This window comes from Puma concolor, chromosome A2 (assembly GCF_028749965.1).
Source record: "Puma concolor isolate L17-30 chromosome A2, mPumCon1.1.hap2, whole genome shotgun sequence".
NCBI lineage: Eukaryota > Metazoa > Chordata > Mammalia > Carnivora > Felidae > Puma > Puma concolor.
Genome location: NC_141668.1, coordinates 74,732,338 through 74,756,567, shown reverse-complemented (window position 1 = coordinate 74,756,567; position 24,230 = coordinate 74,732,338). Strand labels below are relative to the sequence as shown.

Below are 24,230 nucleotides of genomic sequence, written 5' to 3'. Positions count from 1 at the left end.
TACACATGCAGTTGGAATTATAATTGTGTAGTTTTATTAGTTGAATTTTGCTAATTGAGAAATACAGCATGCATTTTTGTAATATGGTGCAGTTGTTTCTGGTTGCTCAAATTTGTTTAACACAGGTTTAGGGTTGGTCTTTTTAATGTGCAAAGTGTATGTATCATACATGTAAAACATTCACGAAATACTGGTACATCAAAATGTTACAAATGATAATAATCAGTGGTTTCAACTTTTACTTCTAATTCTTTTGTGTTTACATATTATTCTGTTTTAGGAAGTAGACATGTAAATTTTATCTTTGTTCTGTGTGTCTGTGTTTTTTCTTTGTATTCTTATAGGACTAGTAGATGCTGCAGTCGATGCAGCACCAGGAGCAGGTGTGTTTATACAATTGCATGGCCAGTCTTTGGGTGGTAAACTTACAACTCCAAAAACGGGGTGACCCTTGGATTTTCAATCACATACCTCTACTTTTCCAACTAACATACCTCTAATTTTGCTGTTGTGTTTCATACTTACAGTTTTTTTCTTTAACAAAAAACTTTTTCTTACAATAAAAATACATATTTATATTTGAAATTAACAACTGAGATTCGTAGTGATCATCATCTTATATCTGTTTTTCCACAGAGCTTAAGACAATTTCAGTTTCTTACATAAACAAAATGTACTAAATTCTCACCATATGACTTTTCAAAATGCTCTTTCTAAATCAGGAAATATATAAGATGATGGTATCAAGGATCAGTGAAATTTAGTAAAGAGACTTTCTGGTTCATTTAGTTTTATATTAACATCTAAATCACTATTGTTTTAAAAGGAAAGCTATTTTCTATAGATTCCTAGTCCTGAGTACAGTATTGGCAGACTGGTTAATGTAAGGACTCTCAGGTTATGTTCCTTTTTTTTTTATTATTAGAGTATTGTTTTACTTTGTTGTATACTTTATTGTTGTATTACTAATGTTAATAATAATAGCTAACACTTATATAGTGCTTACCATACTCTAGGCACTATTCTTTGTATATATTAATTCATTTGATCCACAATAACTCGTAGAGATCAGTAGTATTACTATCCCCAGTTTACATATAAGGAAATTGGAGGACATCGTGTTAAGTATCACACAGGAGATAAGTGGCAGAGCTAGGATTTGAATCCACAGTCTCTGTTCCTAAGCACTACACCATACTGCCTCTCATAGTCAGTTTTCCCTTGATACATATATGTGTGAGCGTGCAAGACTAACTCAGGAATATGGATCTAATGAGGAGAAAGACTAACAGGAAATTGATTGTAGTTGTATTTTTTTTTTCTATAACTCTTACTTGCCTTGGTTAAAAATTTACAGTCTTTGATCTTCATGTGTATTGTGTATGCATATAAAGTGACTTTATTGGTTTGGAATGAATTGATTTTTGCCTGAGGTGAGTTATTTCTGTGCTTAAATTTAATTAGACTTTGTTCTTTTCCTTATGGTGAAAGTGGACTTTTTTTTTTTTTTTTTTTTTTTTGGTCACTTGCTATGGCATTTTCACAAAATACTGTTTTTAGTGACAGAATGTTTCTTTTTGTTAATATGGTATAATTTTTTTGATACTAGCTTGCTTCTATAGGAATATGTTGCTTTGATATTTTCATAGGAACATTTTCCTTTCTTACGTGTGTTTAAAGTAAAACTCAGATCTCTTATTTCATGAAGGTAAAATTTGAGCGTTGTTATGGGTGATTTCACTATTACTTTGATTTAACTTAGTATATTTTTATATTTGTAAACAGAATTACTACAGGAGACAGAAAAATTAATGAAGGAAAAACTAGAAGTACAGTGCCAAGCTGAAAAAGTACGTGACGACCTTCAAAAACAAGTGAAAGCTCTCGAAATAGATGTTGAGGAACAAGTCAGTAGGTTTATAGAGCTGGAACAAGAAAAGAATGCTGAGCTAATGGATTTAAGACAGCAAAACCAAGCACTGGAAAAGCAGTTAGAAAAAACAAGAAAATTTTTAGATGTAAGTATTCTCAACTTGAATATTGATTTTGTCACTGGAGTGCTTACTTGCTGCTAGTCTAGGTTGTGAATTTTAAATTATGAAGAAACTTGAATTCTAACATTTTCATCTACCTGTGTTTTTTACCAATTAACTGAAAACTACTATTCCAAATAAAAATTCTAATAATTTTTATTACATACCTATGACAATTAAAAACAGTACAGGCAGATTATGAGTAAACCCTACCAGTTAGCCTTTCTAAATTCAGAGTTAACAAGCTTGTCCAAGACTTTGCTTTAACCAACTGCTAAAGCAGGGTGAGGATCCTGAGAGCTAACTGGCCAACACTGTTTCACCCACAAAAGATACACGCAGAGTAACACTGTGCTCTTGGAACAGTTGTTACGCTGTCATTACTGTCTTCCAAAATGATACTAAATCTTTAACCTCATATGGATTTTCTTCTTTGGGGTTTCACTTAAGACCTGATATTCTTTTCATATATCAGGGAATCAGATTCTGACAGATTTTATTATTTTAGATACAAAACCTAGATTAGGATGAAAGAAATTGATTTACTAAACAGTTTGTTCTACTTACTATTTTTTTAATGACTAAATTAACAGTGGAATTCCTCCTTTGCTCCAAAAAAATAAATTCATTTTTGGGAGAATATTTTTATCTCATTCTGTATTTAATATTACTTGAATTATTAAAAATGTCATGCTTCAAATAATATTTAAATGCAGACATTCCTGTCAAAGATTCCAAATAGACTATGTACCGTACAACAGGTGTTCTTTTTTTGAAACCTTTTGGTTTGGGGTATTCTGTGGCCGTCAGTTGTTTATCTTAAATAAAACTGTATGTATAACTAAAAGAAGTAGCAGTAATAATAGCTTCAGTATATATTGTTTCTTCAGTTACTGTTATTGTTATTAAACTTCAGGAGCAAGCCATTGATAGAGAACACGAAAGAGATGTATTCCAACAGGAAATACAGAAACTAGAACAGCAACTTAAGGTCGTACCTCGATTCCAGCCTATCAATGAACATCAAACTAGAGAGGTAAGAAAGAACTTTACTGATATTGTCTATGCTACAGCATATTGTGTGTCATAAAAGATGTCTGTTGTGAAGAACTTAAAATTTTATTATATATAAATCTTCAAAATCAGAAAATTAAATATTACTTCAGCGTGAAAAGTTCTTGAAATTCTAAAAATTGTTTACATTGGTGTTCCTGGGTGGCTTAGTCAGTTGAGTGTCTCACTTCAACTCAGGTCGTGATCTCGCGGCTTGTGGGTTCAAGCCCCGCATTGGGCTCTGTGCTGACAGCTCAGAGCCTGGAGCCTGCTTCGGATTCTGTGTCTCATTCTCTCTCTGCCCCTTCCCACCCCCCAAAAATAAACAAACATTAAAAATTGTTTGCATTGAAATTTGGAGTCATTTCTACCTGCATTTAGCTTCTAGTTTTGCCCAATTAAATAAACTTATCTATTTCTTTCTCTATTCCTGTTCCTAACAAAACTGATCAAGAGTTGTCTGTATTCAGACAATTTTATTTCCCCATCTTCTATTCTTCCCTCAGTCCAGTGCAGTGCAGTGACGTTCTAACCCCTCTGTCTCAGTGGGGTTTTATATCCTCTCTTTTGCTGAAACTGTTCTTGTGAAAGTTACCATCCTCCTGGCCATGTCCACAAATCATCTCTGTCTTCATCATACGCATCCTCAGAGGCTTTCATTGCAGCCTTCTTCCTGAAACACTTCCTTCTCTTGGCTTCTGTGACATACCTACTTCATTTTGTTTCTTTCCATAGTCTTTGTTTCTCAACCCAAAATAAATGATGGAAGACCCAAAGACTTAGTCTTTGGCCCCCTTTTTCTTTCCTATTAATTTTCTCTTCCCAGGTAATTATGTGTAAATGACCGTGTGTTTATATCTCCAGCCCTGACATCTCTTTTTTTTTTTTTTTTTAAATGTTTGCTTATTTTTGAGAGACAGAGAGGGACAGAGCACTAGTGGGGAAGGAGCAGAGAGAGAGGGAGGCACAGAACCTGAAGCAGGCTCCTGGCTCTGAGCTGTCAGCACAGAGCCTGATACGGGGCTAGAACTGACGAACTGTGAGATCATGACCTGAGCTGAAGTTAGCGCCCAACCGACTGAGCCACCCAGGTGCTCCCCTGACATCTCTTTTGAACTCTGGACTTGAATACTCAGATGCTTTACCATCTACCTCCATTTAGATGTCTCAAAATTAACATGTTTAAAAGAGAGCTCTTGATTGCTGACTAACCCCCATCAGAGAAAGACAAGAATAAAACATGTTCCTTCTTCTTTCAGTAAATATGATACTATCTTCACCTTTCTTATTGCTAAGACCTAGAGTTCATTCTTTATTCCACTTTTTTTCAACCCCTACTTCCAGCCCCTTGGTGAGGCATGTTGCACTACATCTTACATCTTCCTATTCTTTCCATTTCATTCATCTCCTTAAATCCTGGCTGTCACTGTTAGCCTGGATGGTTTTGGTAGCCTCCTTACCACTCTCCCTGTTTCTCCTTTTTCATCCCAATTATCCACTTCCTCATTTAGAAACATAGAACTCTATATTTGCCAAATAAATGCTATATGAATGAGGGAAGATTTATTGTATAAATTGCAAGGATGGCTTGTTACAGTTATATAGATATCGTGCTTGGGGTTACACCATCCTAATTTGAATCAATAGCTCTGTTATTTACCACATGTGTGACAATGGCTAACTCATTAAAACTTTCTAAAACTCATCTAGTCATTTCTAAAACAGAGATTGTGGGGTGCCTGGGTGGCTCAGTCATTGTGCTTCCAACTCTTGATTTCAGCTCAGCTCATGATTCCAGGGTCGTGGGATCAGGCCCTGCATTGGACTGTGTGCTGAGCATGGAGCCTGCTTGGGATTCCTCCCTCTCCCTCCCTCCCTCCCTCTCTCTCTGTCTCTCTCCCCCCCCCCTTCCCCCACCACCCGTTTCCTGCTTACACTCTCTCTCAAATTAAATATATATTATAATAGAACCCACCTCATAGGAATATTGGCCTGGTACATAGTGAACATGTAAAATTATTTTCAGAAATAGTAATAGTTAAATTTTATTTTAAAATATCTTATAGGGGCCCCTGGGTGGCTCAGTCGGTTGAGTGTCCGACTCTTGGTTTTGGCTCAGGTCATAATATCATGACTTTGTGGGTTTGAGCCCCACATAGGGCTGGTGGTGGGGAGCCTGCTTAGGATTCCCTCTCCCTGTCTCTCTGCTTCTCCCCAACATGTGTTGTCTCTGTCTCTCTCAAAATAAATAAATTAAAAAAAAATTTTTTTTAATAGTACAGTATGTAAGTATATTATTTGTTATATTTGAAAAGTGTGACCTGCCTCATTCATGAAACTTTAAGAAACTAACATGGATGTGTGTATTTGATTTTTCTCCTGGAACATTGTGATCCATTGGTTCTGTCCTTACCTTGCCAAATCTGATTCCCCAGATGCTGATTTTCTCAAGATCTAAATAATCTAACTCTTACAGTATATTGTACTATTTTGCTGCTTTGTGGTCTTTTTCCTTGACTGTACTCCAAATCTTAGCCCACCCATTATTGTTAAATTTTCTCCTCAGTGGCTTTATTATAGTCATCCTTGAACATGTAGTTATAGGTAAGTTTGCATTTCTTTTAATGTTTTGGGGAATAAGTATCATATTTAGATAATTTCCTTAAAGTATCTCACTGAAGTAAGGTAGAATTGCTTTTTTTTCTTACCATCACACTAATTTTTTTAGCAAGCTTTCTCTCTTTACTTGATGAGAACTAATTTCATAAGCTGTCTTATTAATGCTTCCTGAATCCTTCGGTCTCAGAGCCATTCTCTTAAATGGACCCGCATTATCAGAATTACTTGGGGAAACTTTCAGTGTGCACAGATTCTTCTCACCACCCAGTATTCTCATGTCTGCTATGGGCTGCTGGAATGTGTAGGCTGAAAAAGCTTCTAAGTGACTATATTAAAGCTCCCCCTTTCCCTCCCATCTCTGCGTTGTTTAGAACCATATTATTATACGTCTCAATTATAACCATTTGTGGAAAGAAAAATAGAATCCATTAAAGATTTCTTAAGATTATCTTATCTGACATAAGAGTGTAAGTCAGGGGGCACCTGGGTGGCTGAGTCGGTGAAGCACCCGACTTTTGATTTCAGCTCACATCATGAACTCATGGGGTTTGTGAGTTCAGGCCCCGCTTTGGGCTCTGCGCTGACAGAGTGGAGCCTGGTTGGGAGTGTCTGTCTCTTCCTCTCTCTCTGCCCCTTCCCCACTTGTGCATATGCTCACTCTCTTCTCTCAAATCGATGAATAGTGTAAGTCAGCACTCTGCAAACTTGTCATCTTTATTAAGTTTTAGTGTTATTGTACCATTAGAGCTTATACTTTAACATTATTCAAAAATGTAATCTTTTCTCTCCTCCTAGCTGCAGGTCTTAGTCTTAAGAGAAAGAATTTTTTGTAAAGGGTTGGTGGAGCAGTATTTCTTTTTTGTTAGTACTACTTTATCAACTCCGAGAATGTCACCATAGTTGGAGACAATAGTTGCTATCCTTATCAAAAATACTTAGCATGGCTTCTGAAAATACTTTTTGAAATGAGGACAGGTATGTTACTAGCTTGTTGAAATTTTTTTTAAATTACAGTTTTTGCTTATTTTATGTCTAGGTTGAACAGTTAACAAATCATCTGAAAGAAAAAACAGACAAGTGCAGTGAGCTTTTGCTCTCTAAAGAGCAGCTTCAGAGGGATGTACAAGAACGGAATGAAGAAATTGAGAAACTGGAGTTCCGAGTAAGGGAACTGGAGCAAGCCTTACTCGTTAGTACAGACACTTTCCAAAAGGTATGGCATTTTCTTCAGGCTAATTTTATGAAGTGTTTTAATGTGGATTGCTCTTAGTTACCTGAACATCAGTTCCTTTAAATAAAAAATTAGTAGTGATTTTTTGTTGATATTATTACAAAATATAAATATACCTTTATGTCTCCAGTGACATAACTATATCTGTTTCTTCTTACCTTCAAATGTTACTTGCATACCTTAGTCCTGAAAAAGGAAAAGTAAGTAAACCAGAGGAATTAATGATCCTTTTCACAGTCAATAGGTTGTGATTCTAAAATAATAGCCAAATGAAAAAGCTGTGGACACCAGTTGAGTCTATTGCTTTATCCCAGAATAAGAGTGAAATCTATCCCCACTATACTGCAGAAAACAAGAATGAATCAAAGAAGAGCAGGATAAGGAAGCTTGGGAAAGGGGCATATTAGGGGATAGTCTCCATTTTATCTGAGGAATGAATTTTAAGAGTGTCAAACATTCCTGTGTTCCTGCATTCAAAACTGAGGATCTGTAACTTTGATTATTCAGTAATGTAGATTATGAGCTGCTAATGGCATTGCTATTTCTCCAGTTAAAATGGATAATTAGATTTAATGTCTGAAGTTTTGAGAAAATTTTTGTATATTTAAAGGTAGAGGACCAAAAGCAGTCTGGAGCTCTAGAAGCTAAAACAGAATTGTCGCTAGAAGTACAGTTGCAGGCTGAGCGAGATGCTATAGACCGAAAGGAAAAAGAGGTAAGAGGTATACTTTTAATGACAAAATGTGGCTTGAATTATTTTAAATAAGTCACCTTGAGAATGTCATTTGTACAGAATGGGGTTTATACTGTTTAGACAGTTTTCTTAGCTCGTTACCTAAATTGATCTTGAAGACAAAAAGAGTTGAACAAATAAGCTGGTATGAGAAGTGTTCCATGTAGAGGGGACAAATGTAAAGGCCTTGACACAGAAGAAGTTTGAAGACAAAAGAAGGTATGAATGGAGTGAAGAGGAGACTGGAGAGAGAATTGTATTAGCACAAAAGGCAGGATCTCTCTTTTTCCCTTCTTTACTGTGAGCTTTGAAGTTATGCTACTTTGCTGTAGGGTTTGGGGGTGGGTTTGTTTTTTTTAAGTTGTATTACCCTGGGAGGTTATAGCGCTGTTTTACAACGTATAAACATGTTCTTAAAAAATTAACAATAAGGTAGTTTTAGGAAAGTTCTCCTATGTTTTCCTACTCCCTCCCTTTTCAAAAAAAAAAAAAAAAGAAAGAAAAATCTACTTTTAATACTAATTTCCAATTTCAAGCTAATTTAAATGTATTTAAATTTTTGTCTATTTTTCTAAAATATACTGTATTCTACATTATTTAGCTGTATCATAGCATTATAAATATTTAAGATTTTTTAAGTTACATTTTCATTTCTATATAATTTTTTCAGGATATTTAATAGATTTTAACAAATACTTATTGAATTTAAACAGTATAAACGTTAATAAGTGCTTTGGAAAATACAAGAATGAATTAGACATCAACTCAAACTCTAGATCAGGCAACTTGTAGTTTTAGGGGCACCTGGGTGGCTCAGTTGGTTGAGCATCTGACTCTTGGTTTAAACTCAGGTCATGATCTCATGGTTTGTGAGTTTGAGCCCTATGTCAAGCTCTGCTCTGACAGCACAGAGCTTACTTGGGATTCTTTCTCTCTCCCCCTCTCTTCTGCCTCTCCCCTGCTTGCACACACACTCTCTATCTTTCTCAAAATAAATAAGTAAACATTAAAAAAATTTTTTTAAACAATAGGAATTTTTTTAAAAAAGAAAACTCGTATTTTAGAGGAGAAAAAAAATCCATATAAATGATGAAAAGAAATGATCATCTCCATGAGAAGGATTATTTTCTTGCTATCATATAATACTGACTGATGTTTATCTAAAAGGTTCTTGTTTATTTTGCTTTTTTGGTTTTTCCACAAAAAGCAGGGAACACTTGTTTATCTGTAACCACTTCTGTGTGTTTTGAAAAGAATTGGGGAGCTTGGCTGGTTCACTTAGTGGAGTATGCAGTTCTTGATCTCAGGGTTATGAGTTCAAGCCCTATGTTGGGCATGGAGCCTACTTAAAATAGGAAGGAAGGAAGGAAGGAAGGAAGGAAGGAAGGAAGGAAGGAAGGAAGAAGAAGAAAGAAAGAAAATAATTAACATTTAAATATAAAGATTGACCTTATACTAATTAATCAAAAAAAAAATTGCTTTCTAAAAAGATAGACCTTCAAAACTGGACCCAAAAGCAGTGATAGTTGATTATGGGTAGATAATTAAGTTTACTATTATCTTTTGAATGACGTTACTAACACCTTAATTTTTCGCGTAACATTACTGACACCTTAATTTTTTGAAGTGAGTATCCAATAGCAATCTACCTTTTACTCAGACTCATAGTTTATCAAAACTACAAAGAGACCTGTCAACCAGCTTCTGTCAGCCAACTCCCAGTTTTTATAGATGAGCTAGAGCCAGACAAGTTGAGTTAGTGAAGGGTTAAAATGATAGCTCATCCTGGTGGACTAGTTTTTAATCACAGCAACAAGTACTCTGTCAGAACCCACTTGTCTGTAACTGAAGACTGAAAGAGAGGAACATAGAATTAAAACCTAAATCTTTTAATGAAAATCACTTCTTAAACACTCTCTCCTATACTAGGCAAATATCTGATGGAGTATAAACATAAGATGTCTATATGCGTCATTATATTTTTAGATATTTTCCATTATTCTTACAGGCTTAATTTGTATAAAACTTTTTTTTTTTCGGTTTATTGTATGTTTAGAAATGCAGAATGAATAGAGCAGAAACTGTAAAGATAGTTTAAGGATGATGAGAGAAGGCGAATAATGTGGGGAGAAATAGAAGGAAGAGTTTCTTTAAAAAAAAGATGCCTTCAGTAGGTTTTAACTCTCTATAAAGCTAATAAGATATAGCTTACAGATGGCGGTAATAAAAAGTAATGGTTAACTTTGTTGAGGTCTGTGCTAGAAAGTGGTATTTTAAATGCCTATGCCATTAATCCTTACACTCTCCCCCTCAGGGAGAGTGTAGCCTAGCACTAGACAGGCTCTAGTGTTATCTCCATTTTACAGATGAGTAAACTGAGTCTTTACGAGAGGTTAAGTAACTTGCTCATGGTCACACAGTAAGCAGTTGAGGAATTTCTCTGATTCTGGAGTCCTGTGGTATTGTACTGCCAAAGAATTGGGGAATAAACATTCCTTGTTAGTGAGAAGTATTAAAGATTGTCACTGAACATCTATTGGGTTCTTAACATGTGTTGACTACCACTCTCCCAATTGTAAAACCAGCACCAGATTTCAAAGAATCTACTGTCTAAGAAGTCGTATACACATTTGAAAGAGATCGAGAAGACTCGAAAAAAAAACACAAATAGTTGCAAATTTATTTGATCCAAACTACCTATATAACATTTGGTAGCTAAATTAAACAAGATTAAAACAAATAACCACCATTCTATTTTTAAAGCTTAATAATATTCTTGTGGTTTTTGGTTGTAATAGACTCAGTAACAGGACAGCCTGGAAATGACACTGGCTGAATAGGAGGAATAGGAGAAAAGAATCATACAGTGTCCTCTTTGGGAATTGAAGTCTCTATTGTGGTGACTCAAGTTCAGCTACTTCTAACAGAAATGTTAGTGCTTTGAACCAGTGCTTTTCAAACTTTAATGTGCATATGAATCCCCTGGGAATCTTGTTAAAATGAAGATTCTGAATCAGTAGGTCTGGGATGGGGTTTCAGAATCTGTTCATCTAACATGTTCCCAGGTGATGCCAATTCTGCTCTAGGGACCACACTTTGAATGGCAAGACTTTAGATCAAATTTAGAATTTGACCGTAAACTGATAGATCAAAAAAGAAAGTAAAACAAAACAAATGAACAAACAAAAAACCAAACATGCTCTAAATACAGAGTACAAACTGGTGGTTGACAGAGGGTGGGTTGGGGAAGATGGGTGACAAGGATTAAGAGGTACCCCCCTAAAACAAATGGCATTTGAGGTGGAGCATCGGTTTTGAACTTCAATGTCTATGTGTATATTAAAGTAGTACTTTTTCATCAAAAGCAGTTGTGGAAGATAGGGATTGGTATAAGTACTATTACATTAGATAACTTTGAAGAAGATATAATCACCATAGTTGTCACCAGTCTAACCTGATAATTATATATGCACAACTACTAAATGTATTTAAGGTGTGTCTTCTGAGTCTAATGCCAGTGTACAGAAAATAATTTAAGTATAAGTTTTGGGCATTCGTTATTAGAAGCAGGATAAGTGATAGTTAAGAACGTAAGGCTCCACAGGTAAACTTCTCAGGTTCAAAAGCTAGAGCCTGTGACCTAAGGGCAAGGTACCTTGCTTTCAGTGACTCCCTTCCTCATCTCTGAAATGGGAATAATTTGGATTATTAATTAAAGATTTCATAAGATTATTACAGACTTTAAAAAAATAATATATATAAAGCACCTTATGCAGCACCTGGCAATAAAGTGTCTATAAATGATGGCTATTATTAGTGTCAGTACTATTTCTGTTAATGAACTATTAGGCTAAATGCTTTTGAAGGGCTTTGCCTTGCTTAGTGCTAAGACATGATTCTGATTACATACCTGGGTGTAAGCAGCTTATGGTTCCTTTCAAGTTCTAAGGCAATAAATGATTTATAGGCTGCTCTCTGAGCCAGCTCCACTGAATAATGTTGCTCCTGCATTTTACGTTGCTTGTAATGCAGCAGTTTGATCATCAGGTAAATACATTCTTGGAAATCCATTCATTATTTATTAAGTACCTACAAAGTACTGTGCCAAATGATGATTCCTTAATCAAACCCAACTTTTAAAATGATAGCTAGCACTTAAAACTTGTCATTAGTTTCAGTCTCTTTATAACCATTAAAGAGCAATTGCTTTACTGTTAATAGTAATTTATGCTCAGAAAAGAGCTAAATTTTTCTTGTCCTACACATAGGAACTCTCTAATTTTCTCCTAAAATGGTATTAATAACTCACTGTTTAAGTTTCTGTATTTCAGACGTAAGGATCTCACAGCCTTAGTGTCTACCTTTACTTTCTTCTACTTAAACAAGGCACATGGCAGCCAGACCTTTCATTCAGTTAAGTATTAATATGGACTAATTTGAGTTAGTCTCACTTGGTAGCTAAAACAACTGACCAAATCCTGCAGCTTTTTGAACTTTTTGATAGCAATTAAATTTAACATGAAATAAGATTTAAAATGCAGGCCCTTTCCCTTCCTCCCATGACTCTTTTCTGCTATATCAGAGGGTATTTTAGGTAAGAAATGGCTCCTTGTATCTTTGCTCTGAAGGGCTCCTCTTTGCTTTGGGTAGGATGATTTAAGGGTGATGATCAGTTTGAAATACATAGAAACCACACAGTTACACCTGGCTTAGCGAAACCCCTTTATTCTCATCGCTCGTATCTCTTAAACACTTAATTATGTTTTATACAGCTACTGCAGCACTCTTTCTCTCTTGACAAATAAACATTTGTAAACAGGTTTTCAGGGGCACCTGGATGGCTCAGTTGGTTAAGTGTCCTACTTCAGCTCAGGTCATGATCTCGTGGTTTGTGAATTCGAGCCCTGCGTTGGGCTCTGTGCTGGCAGCTTGGAGCCTGGAGCCTGCTTCGGATTCTGTGTCTCTCTCTCTCTGCCCCTCTCCTGCTCATGCTCTCTCTCTCTGTCTCAAAAGTAAATAAAACATTAAAAAAATTAAAAATAAACAGGTTTTCATTTTATCTTCCCTTTCGATAATTTTGGTATCAAAGATTACAAACTTAGAAGAACAATTAGAGCAGTTTAGAGAAGAACTGGAAAATAAGAATGAAGAAGTTCAGCAACTACATATGCAATTAGAAATACAGAAAAAGGAATCTACTACCCGCCTCCAAGAACTTGAACAAGAAAACAAACTATTTAAGGTAATTAAGAAAAACTTTGCTTACAAATAATTCATAATTTTTGTCTTAGTATCAAACATTTGCTGGATCCAGCTGCTAATAAATAATACTTAACAAAGGAATATTACCTGCAAATGGATTTGCATGCAACTTATTTTCCACCCAACATAAACATTTGACTGCATCATGAGAGAAAAAATTTTTAGAACTGTTATCACAATATTTTAAGAATTATTCACTTACAATTACTGTATGTTATCTGATTTTGTTTATTTGTACATTTTGGGTGCTTTATCTTTTGTAAGATTCAATTGAAACAATATTCAGAAAATGGCATATAGTGATCTATCTAACTGGGATGGTTATTTTTGTTCCTAGGATGAAATGGAGAAACTGGGATTTGCCATGAAGGAATCTGATGCTATCTCTACTCAGGACCAACATGTGTTGCTTGGAAAATTGGCTCAAATAATGCAGGAAAAAGAAATAGAAATTGAGCAATTAAATGAGCAAATTACAAAACTTCAGCATCAACTTAAAATTACAACTGATAATAAGGTAAACAAATTTAAAATTACTACATGAGGGGCGCCTGGGTGGCGCAGTCGGTTAAGCGTCCGACTTCAGCCAGGTCACGATCTCGCGGTCCGTGAGTTCGAGCCCCGCGTCAGGCTCTGGGCTGATGGCTCAGAGCCTGGAGCCTGTTTCCGATTCTGTGTCTCCCTCTCTCTCTGACCCTCCCCCGTTCATGCTCTGTCTCTCTCTGTCCCAAAAATAAATAAACGTTGAAAAAAAAAAATTTTTTTTTTTAATTACTACATGAAGTTAAGCTACAATTGTAGGGGCAAGTGGTTATTTTTCAGCTTCTCTTTGAATATAAACACTGAATAAACCTTAATTCTCTTTTACCCATTTACTTTATTAAGACACATTGGTTTCGGGTGTCTGAGGAGCTCAGTCAGTTAAGCGTCCGACTTCAGCTCTTGTCTTGGTCTCACGGCTTGTGAGTTTGAGCCCCACGTCAGGCTCTGGGCTGACAGCTCAGAGCCTGGAGTCTGCTTCAGATTCTGTGTCTCTGGATCTCTCTGCCCCTCTGTTGCTTGCACATTCGCTCTCTTTGTCAAAAATAAAAATACATAAAAATTAAAAAAAGAAAAAGAAAGTGACTCCTTGGCTTCATAAGCTATGTGTATTTTTTTATCCTCTTCTAATATTGTCAAAGATTTTTGGTGTTTTCCAGAGAGTCTCTGGTGACTCAGATTTCATCATATCATTCTAACCAAATCTAATAAAAATTATTCTATTTGATAGGAATTAAATCTTCTGGAGACCATTTTTATATTAATACTTCATTCTTTTCAAGTAGAATGCATTGATGTTAACTATTTTACTCACAGGAAATCAGCTACTAAAGTGTAAGTCACTTTATATTTAATAGAACTTTCTGAGCAAAGTTCAAAATAAGGTCGTTGTTTGATCTGATTAGGACTCTTGGTCTATATTAAAGTTAATCTATTATGTCTGAGAAGTAAATTGTGTGAGATCAACACTTTCAGTTCCTGCCCTTAAAATAAAAAATGAAATTCCCAAAATATAAATAATTTATTTATTATGTCTGTTACCTGTTTTTCATTAACAGGTTATTGAAGAAAAAAATGAACTGATAAGGGATCTTGAAACCCAAATAGAATGTTTGATGAGTGACCAAGAACGTGTGAAGAAAAATAGAGAAGAAGAAATTGAGCAGCTCAATGAAGTGATTGAAAAACTTCAACAGGAATTGGCATTAATTGAACAGAAGACATCAGTGGATGCTACTTCTTTTCCAGAAGAAGCAGACAGTTTAAAACATCAATTGGATATGGTAATAGCTGAAAAACTGGCTTTGGAACAGCAAGTAGAAACCACTAATGAAGAAATGGCCTTTACGAAAAATGTACTTGAAGAAACTAATTTAAAAATGAATCAGCTAACTCAAGAATTATGCAGCTTAAAGAGAGAACGTGAAAATATGGAAGAAATCCAAAGTGTACCAGAGAAAAGCATTAACATGGCCATAGATGATCTGAGCAAAACCAAACCTGAACTGGAAGTAGTCCTTCCTGAGAATGCTCTTAAACCCCTAGAAAATCAGACTGACTTCACATCTTTTGAAGAAAACAGCAAAGGTTCCATTAGCAGTTTGGAATCAAAGGTGCTACAACTTGAGGGCACTGTGAGTGCAAAGGACTTAGAACTCACCCAGTGTTATAAACAAATAAAGGACATGCAAGAGCAAGGCCAGTCTGAAACAGAGATGCTGAAAAGGAAGATTGTAAACCTACAGAATGTGCTTGAAGAAAAAGTTGCTGCTGCTCTTGTGAGTCAAGTCCAACTTGAAGCAGTTAAGGAATATGCAAAATTCTGTCAAGATAAACAACCAGTTTCATCAGAACTTGAAAGAACACATGCACAGAATTTAAATCAAGTTACAGATAATGAGATGGAGTCAAATGTATTAGCATTAACCTTGAGAATATCAGAATTAGAAAGCCAGGTGGTTGAAATGCAGACTAGTTTGATTTTAGAAAAAAAACAGGTAGAAATTGTAGAGAAAAATGCTTTGGAAAAAGAAAAGAGGCTACTAGAACTACAGAAGTTATTGGAGGAGGAGAAAAAACAGGGAGGTAAAGAAAGGAAAAGAAGCCCTGAAGGAAACTTTGAAGTTCTCAAGGTTAGTTTGTACTTAATTTTTTTCACTTAAATACCCTAAGAAGTTCTCTTTTTTTTGTTCCATAAGCTTGATTGCTAATTTACTAAATTAAATATGGTGTTCTTTATATCTAGCAATTCATAAATAAAGGGCTTTTATAAAAGTACTACTTTTCTGTATACTCCCATTATTATCACTAAAATAATGGAAAAATCGATATTTTGTGGTCTTCAAATCATGTTATTTATTTCACTAGCATACTCATTAAGTAGAGCAGTCAGAAGAAGGTGAGAGATGTTTTAGAGATGATAAGTTTAGCAAATGTCCTTTGGAATTTGGGTTTTTTTCCTGTTCCATCTAATATGCGTGTTTTGTGATCATTTTAAGTAATGGAAAATAATAAAATATATTAATATTCCACTGAATTAACATATCAGTAAGAAGTCATTAGCTTTTGCAGACTTTTATAGCTGGTAATAGATTCTTTCCTTTCTTAGGAATAATTTGTATTTCACCCTTGTAAGTCTGCTTATGTAACAATCTGAAATTGCATTTATTTCTTAGCATAGGACAGATATAGAAGGACTTTAATTTTCACAACCTCACTTTATATATTTATAATATTGAGTACTAAATATGCAGTCTTATATGAATACCAGGAGGTTAACTGATGTATCTAGATTCTATTAATATATAATTTGTTTTACAAAGGATGATAATTCTGGGGTGCCTAGGTGGTTCAGTCAGTTAAGCATCTGACTCTTGATTTTGGCTCAGGTCATGATCTCACAGTTCATGAGATCAAGCCCCGTGTCAGGCTCTGTGCTGACAGTGCAGAACCTGCTTGGGATTCTCTATCTCACCCTGTTCCTTGCTTACATGTGCACACTCTCTCAAAATAAACAAATACACATTAAAAAACAAAAGCAAAGGATGATAACTCTTTCCATTTACTAGGCTTTTTTCTCTTCCCCAGAACTATAACTGATTGTAGTCATTTTAAAATATTAATGTGACTTTCCATGTATATAAAACATGTAAGAAGTATCTTAGTAAGACTTGGCATTTTTTGAGGAAAGTGATATAAGTACGAAAGTTTTTGAATGGTAACAGTATTTCATTAATAATTTATAAATAGGGTACATACTAACATGAAGTACCTTTCATTCCTAGAAAATAACTTTTTTCTTACTGTCTCAAGAACATAAAATGATCGTTCTAAAAAAGTTTTCCTATTTGTTGAAAGAACATGAATCATTTATTTCTACACCGTTTTATTGGATAGGCAGTCATTCCTGAAAAAGCTTCGTTAGAATGTATAGGTACCTTGAAATTGGCTGTATTTTTTTTGTAAATAACATGTTTCTAAATGTTTTCCACTATCATTCAGACAACTACTGAGCTAATTCATACCAGTGAAGAAAGTGGATTTTTTGGTCAACTTGAGGCTCTTAGAGCTGAATCATCAGCAACTAAAGAAGAACTTGCCAATTATAAAGAGAAAGCAGAAAAGCTTCAAGAAGAGCTTTTGGTAAAATAAGTAACATATTTTCTAATTCACTTTTACATAATCTTAATTTCATTTCAAAGTATATTCTCTTCTATAAACCCAAACCAAATTTATAACTTAAAAGCTGGAAACAAATCTTTTATGGCTTTGGTTAAAAGTTATTACAAATTTCTTTACTACTATCTTCTTGCTTAATTTTCCTGGAATATTTTTTAGCAAGATGCTTTTAGTCTCTAGTCTCTTAATGAACAAGTAGATAGACAGATGTTAAAGAGAATTCTTATCCCATGAAAACCAAAAAGATGAGGCTGATAAAATAATTTCATTTCTAAGGTCATCTATGATTTTACATACAATGCAAATATATATATGGAATCTAGGAGTGTTTCTGAAAAACTTTTCCTATTATTCTAAGGAAAATGAATATCCTCTCTACCTTAAATTCTACATTTAATATTTTTAATTGAACGTTCTGTTCTGTTCATTATGTTTTAGATAAAAGAAACAAGTATGGCATCTCTCCAGAAAGATTTAAGCCAAGTCAGGAATCAGCTCATAGAAGCAGAAGAGAAATTATCCTACTTGTTAGAAAAAGAAGATAAAACTGAGTTACAGGAAAACAGAAAAGTCTGCATATTAGAGGCACTTCCTAATAAAGTGGGTAAAAGTTTGGCATCCCAGACAGAGGGGACTCTCAAGGTCAATAGCAGCAGTCAGACTCCACAAATTCTTGTCAGAAATGCAGGAATCCAAGTTGATTTACAGAGTGAATGTTCATCAGAAGAAGTCACTGAAATAATCAATCAGTTTACTGAAAAAATTGAGCAGATGCAAGAATTACATGCTGCTGAAATTTTGGATATGGAATCCAGACATATTTCAGAAACTGAAACCTTAAAGAGGGAGCACTATGTTGCAGTTCAGTTACTGACAGAAGAATGTGGTACCTTGAAGGCAGTGATACAGTGTCTGAAATCGAAGGAGGTATTTGGTTTTCATAATACATGTTTTTTCAACATTCTGTGTGTGGTTCCCCCCCCCAAAATTCTTTGTTTTTAAGAGAGAAAGAAATTTGGGGTAGCCTCTTCCTTGTGATAAGATTATAGATCTAAATCTTCTTTACCTCGTGTATTCCAATAATAATTTGCTACCAAGTTCCTCTGCAAATTTGGAATGTGATAATATCATTCCTTAATTCATGAATGTTTGCAATGGTAATATCCATTAAAAAAATTGAAGACTTTTATAAACCATGGATAGTTCCACTTAACTGTGAAAGATGTGACAGATTTAATTGAGTTTTTCATTTGTTTTTTGTTCTTTGACAGCATTACAAAAGAACAAAACTATGTATTGGGTTCCTATTTCTATTTTTATTAAGGCCAAAAATGTTATGTATTCTTTTGTTTTCTCTAATTAGGGATCCTCACTTCCCGAATTAACACATTCTGATGCTTACCAAACTAGAGAAATATGTTCCAGTGGTAAGTTACATAAATTTCTGACATTTTTGTAGTACTTATTTAAAAAGTGTTTGTTTTGAGGCGCCTGGGTGGCTCAGTCAGTTTAGCGTACAACTTCAGCTCAGGTCATGATCTCACAGTTCATGAGTTCAAGCCCTGCGTCAGGCTCTATGCTGACAGCTCAGAGCCTGGAGCCTGCTTTGGATTCTGTATCTCCCTCTCACTCTGCCCTCCCATTCACACTCTGTCTCTCTCAAAAACAAACATTAAAAAAAAATTTTTTTTTTAATAAATAATAATTGTTTCTTTTCAATAGTCAATTGTTTTCTTTATTTTAGATTCTGGATCAGACTGGGGTCAAGGAATTTATCTTACACAAAGTCAGGGATTTGACACAGCATCAGAAGACAGAGGAGATGAAGGCGAAAGTTCAACAGATTCATTTCCAAAAAAATTAAAGGTACTGAAAGACAGCTGTCTTTTAGTGAAACTTAGCCAGTCTGATTTCTGTATTGAACATAGCAGTTTATTAGAACATAGTAAGTTTCTCTCTGAAGAGAGAATTGCATAGCTAGAAGGAATCTTGGGGATCTATATAGGTTTATTCCTATATTTTACAGATAATAAAGTATAATATATGTAATAATTATTTGCATAAAGAGATAAAGAGTTAAAATTTTTTTTTAATTCCTGTTACTTTTGAGTGCCAAAATTATTAAAGCAATCTCAAGGACTAGAATTTATCTCCTACATAATTCTTTTGGCCAAATTAGTGGCTGATCATTAAATCCAAGAAGAGTGCATTAGATAAATAGAAGGAACTTACAGATAAGAGCAACCCAAAAGACAGTGTCTTCTGGGATTGGCTTACTCCTCCATTAGAAGAAGGCAGTCAGTAATGGTAGCCTGGTATGTCCTTTCTGCAGTGACTCTTCTAAGTCAGGCTAACTTGATAAAGGTATCTTGCTTAAAATTTAGTTCTGTTTGTATGTCTGTTTTTGAACAAGTCGTCATAATTCTAGCCTTTGGGCTTTGATTTGTAGGGATTACTAAGAGCTGTCCATAACGAAGGCATGCAGGTGCTCTCCCTCACCGAGTCTCCCTACAGTGATGGAGAGGACCATTCTGTTCAGCAAGTTTCAGAATCTTGGCTAGAAGAAAGAAGAGCTTACCTCAGTACAGTCTCAGCTCTTAAGGACTTAATTACCAAAATACAAGTGCAAAGAGATGCCGAGGTACTCAATACTATGCATCTTAACAGTTTTATATGCCCTTTATTAATAGTAAGGCACTTTATAATTTAAATTATTGTCTTTTATGATGTATTTTCACATGAATTACTATGTATTATACTCTTGAAAGTAAATCTATATACTTTTTGGCCTCTAACATTTAATTTGGTTAGTAGATAAATATCATTTTTAGACTTTTTATAAGCCTACTTATTTGAAAATTAACTTTTGTTTTTTATTCTTTGTTAGGTTTACAATGGTTCCCAATCTCATGAGAGTTTCTCAGACTGGCGAGGTGAACTTCTGCTTGCTCTTCAGCAAGTTTTCTTAAAGGAGCGCAGTGTTTTACTAGCTGCATTTCAGACTGAGCTGACAGCTCTAGGTACTAGAGATGCAGTTGGATTATTGAACTGTTTGGAACAGAGAATACAAGAACAGGTATCAAAATAAAATGTTGAAACAAAGAGTGCTTTTTAATAGTAGTAAGAAAATGAGTTATTGATTACTTTTGGAGAAGGTCTCAAAGTTAAAATTTTAATAGAAGCCACTAAGACTATTCGGAGAAAAATTATTACCTTAAATGTTTTATCTCATTTTAGAAATAAGACTGAAAATTAATGAGCTGCTCATCCAACTTAGGGAGTTAGAAAACAGCAACAGAATAAGCCCAAAGAAAGTAGAAGTAAGATATGGTCAGTTCTCAACTGTCTGCAGTAGTTAGATTCTGTAAAGTAGTTGAGCGTACTGAGCCATTGCTACTAGGGGAATACTGCAGGCAGGTTCCTGTGAGCCCCTGGTTGTGACATTTGCCAAGACACCTTATTTATATGTATTGCTGATTCATTAACCTTGAATCCATGGCCCGTAGCACTATTTAACTCCTGCCTAAAAGCAGCTTATCACATGTATTCTCTGCATAAAATACCGCCTTCTTGTGCTTAGGAACACTAGATAGTCCTTCATCATTGTGCTTGGGGACCATTCTAAACAGCAAAATCACCATTAAAAAACACAGAAATGCAAAAGAACACAGCACTGAATAGATGGCAGGAAGGACACTTGTTTGCAGTTTAAGAGATAAAACATCAGAATGTCACCTAGTGCACCTTCAGCTCAGAACATGCACAGCTGGCAGATTAAATGTTTTGCCACCCTTTGCATGTTTAAAAATGATTGTTCAAGCAATGCTAGTATTAATTCTGGGTTACAGATAAGTTTTAGTGAATAGGCAGATTTGTGGATACATAATCCACAAATGAGGCTCAACTGTAATAAAGAAAAATGAAGTTAGTGAAATACATACACCAGTATAATAGAGAGGATAGAAACTTTAAAAGTTTGTTCTTTGAAAGGCTAATAAGATAGAAACTTTTTTTGGAGAATTGGTTAAGGAAAAAGGTAAAAGCACACTTTAATAAAAAGCATACTTTTATAAAAGGTAAAAGCACGCTTTTATAAAATGTGATCATAACTAAAAATAACAGATATAAAATAATAGAATATTATAGATAATTTTACATCAATTCAAAACTGTGGGACAAATAGATTTTCTAGAAAAATAATCACTTCCCAGAATTCATTCAGGATGAAATAGAAAACCTGAAAATACCTATAGCTAGTAATAAATAAATAAATAAATAAATAAATAAATAGATAGATAGATAGATAGATAGTTAAAAAAACTCTTAAAATACTTAGTGCCCAGGTCTTAAATTTTTAACTACATTCTCCATTAAAAGGAACTAGGATTTCTTGGAGAAATGGCTGATTCCAGGGCTGGAGCAGGGAAAGTACAAGATGAACCTAGAATATCTTGTTTTACTGACAAGGAGTTGCTCGAAGAATGAAGGAGAGATGTCAAAAGATCACAGAAGCCAGCTTGAAGGAGTTCCCAATGTCCACATTCAGGACAATTAGAACATCAAACTAAGTAATGATAGCAACAGATTATAAACCAAAGATTAAAATAAGAATTCATGAATTCATACTGGTATACATAAATGAATAAAAATTCTTTCTTGTAGAATGCCAGCTAGTATGTAGAAGAAATGATGAAGTTAATAAATTACCTTTTATTAAAAAGTAAGAACTCAAGTAATAATCGGCAATGGGTCCTAAAGCTAGTGTGAAAGTGTTTGATTAGAAAAGTATGTCTACATGGTCTCAGTAAATCCCAGGAAATCTTTTTTAATTATAAAAAGAAAAGTAATAACTGTATAGTGGAGAGACCTTGCAGATACCACCTTAACCAAGTGATCAGAATTAATATCATCAGTAACAGAACAAACTAGACATCATGTGCTTCTTGATACAAAGTACACTACCTCACTTTTGTGCTGAACTAAAATCTACTCATAGAGATATATTAGACCAAAACAAATTGAGGCCACAATACATCTATTAGAATGGCCAAAATAAAAATTAGCAAAAGTACCAAGTGCTGGTGAGGACACAGAGAAATTGCATCCCTCATACATTGCTAATAGGAACATAAAATGGGAGAGTCAACTGTGGAAAATGATTTAGCAGTTTCTTATAAAGTTAGATATACAATTACTATATGACCTAGAAGTCACACTTGTGGTATTTATCAGATGGTAATGAAAACGAATGTCTCTGTAAAAATCTATACAAGAATATTTCTAACAGATTTATTTGTATACCCCAAAACTGGGAACAGCTCAATGTCCTTTGACAGGTAAATGGATGAACAAATTACAGCACATCCATATAATGAAATACTACTTAGAATTAAAAAAGACCAAACTAAGGATACCCTAAACCTCCTATATGTTACATAATACTTGGATTAACAAAATTATAGTGATAGTGAACAGATCAGTGGTTATCAGGGGTTAGGGTTGGGGAGAGGATACACCTAGATATATACAGGGAGAGTGATAGAGCAAATGTGGTTTACATTTAGAGAATTTGGAAGAAGGCTATATGGGGATTCCTGTACAATATTTGGAGTTTTTCTGTAGGTGTGAAATTATATCAAAATATGAAATAAAAATAAAAATCTACCCAGAAGAATTATACCCAGCTCAAAAAAAAATTTTTTTTTTTTTTTACAGGTTTTATAGGTGAAGTCTAGCATACATTCAAGTAATAGCTAATTCCAGTCTTAATCATATGCTTCCCATTGTTGGATGACTGGGGCAATGCCCTGTCTTTTTGTTAAGAAGCAAATGTAACCCTATTGCGAAAATCAGACAAAGAATAATACAAGAAAGAAAACTTACAGGCCTGTTTATCCATGAACGTAGATGCAGAAATCCTAAACAAAATATTAAGCCAAATCCACCATTGTATATTTTTTAGAGACACAGTCACCTTATACTTATCCAGGAATGCAAAGGTAGCATACCATTAAAAATAACTCATGTGACTCATTAACAGTTAAAGAGAAAATAAAACTAGTGATCATTTCAAGAGATACAGCAAGTTAAATAAATAAAATGAAGAATTTTATACTTTAAAACAAATAACAAGCTAAAAACAAAAAGAAATTTCTTGAACTACATAGGGTCTATTTAATAAACACCTACAACCACCATTATACCTATAGTTAAATGTTAAATGTTTAAAATACAGTTAAATGTATTTAATTATAGTTAAATGTTAAAAATACAGTTAACTTCATGGGCGCCTGGGTGGCTCAGTTGGTTAAGCATCCAACTTCGGCTCAGGTCTTGATCTCACAGTTTGTGGGTTCAAGCCCTGCATCAGGCTCTGTGCTGACAGCTCAGAGCCTGGAACCTGCTTTGGATTCGGTGTCTCCCTCTCTCTCTCTTCCTCACCTGTTAGTGCTCCCTCTCTGTTTCTCAAAAATAAATAAACATTAAAAAATTTTTCTTTAAATACTGTTAACTTCAGTAGCTTGTTCAACCTTGTCCTAAAGATTTAGCTAACAAAGCAAAGCAATAAAAATAAGTAAGAATTAGGGATGAGAAGACTATCATCCATACGAATGGATGTTTTCTATGTTCATATAGAAAACAAAAAAGGACCTATACACATGGTATTTTAGAATTGATAAGAAAGTTTGGTAATGTTGCTGGATATAAGATCAAGATGGAAAAATCTGATTTCTTGGGGCACCTAGGTGGCTCAGTTAGTTAAGCGTCTAACTCTTGATTTCGGCTCAGGTCATGATCTCACTGTTCGTGAGATTGAGCCCCACATTGGGCTCTGCACTGACAGTGCTGATCCTGCTTGGGATTCTCTCTCTCCCTCTTTTTCTGCCCCTCCCCTATTCATGCGGTCTCTCTAAATATTTTTTTAAAATATTTTAATAAGTTTTATTTTTAATCTGATTTCTTAACAACAGAATGTAACTTTAAAAATAATTGTTTCCATAGCCTTGTAAACAAATTTCTAAAAATATACAAACTACCAAAATTTACTCAGAAAAAAATAGAAAATCTGAATAGACCCATT

The 24,230-nt window shown here is 34.6% G+C and overlaps 1 protein-coding gene across 9 annotated transcripts in view; it reads left to right on the top strand.

Annotated features, from left to right (window-relative positions):
- Positions 1 to 24,230, top strand: part of AKAP9 (A-kinase anchoring protein 9) — a 153,807-nt gene that overhangs the window by 108,648 nt on the left and 20,929 nt on the right. For 6 of the 9 annotated variants that reach the window (XM_086696380.1, XM_086696349.1, XM_086696391.1 and 3 more), the window contains 14 exons: positions 345 to 383; positions 1,786 to 2,018; positions 2,950 to 3,069; positions 6,742 to 6,918; positions 7,547 to 7,651; positions 12,759 to 12,911; positions 13,269 to 13,448; positions 14,530 to 15,603; positions 16,973 to 17,113; positions 17,588 to 18,076; positions 18,513 to 18,576; positions 18,894 to 19,015; positions 19,599 to 19,790; positions 20,037 to 20,225. In XM_086696380.1, coding sequence (XP_086552506.1) covers positions 345 to 383; positions 1,786 to 2,018; positions 2,950 to 3,069; positions 6,742 to 6,918; positions 7,547 to 7,651; positions 12,759 to 12,911; positions 13,269 to 13,448; positions 14,530 to 15,603; positions 16,973 to 17,113; positions 17,588 to 18,076; positions 18,513 to 18,576; positions 18,894 to 19,015; positions 19,599 to 19,790; positions 20,037 to 20,225 — 3,278 coding nt within the window. The remainder of the gene's footprint in view (positions 1 to 344; positions 384 to 1,785; positions 2,019 to 2,949; positions 3,070 to 6,741; positions 6,919 to 7,546; positions 7,652 to 12,758; positions 12,912 to 13,268; positions 13,449 to 14,529; positions 15,604 to 16,972; positions 17,114 to 17,587; positions 18,077 to 18,512; positions 18,577 to 18,893; positions 19,016 to 19,598; positions 19,791 to 20,036; positions 20,226 to 24,230) is intronic. The other 3 variants (XM_025929473.2, XM_086696347.1, XM_086696400.1) reach the window with 1 other exon arrangement.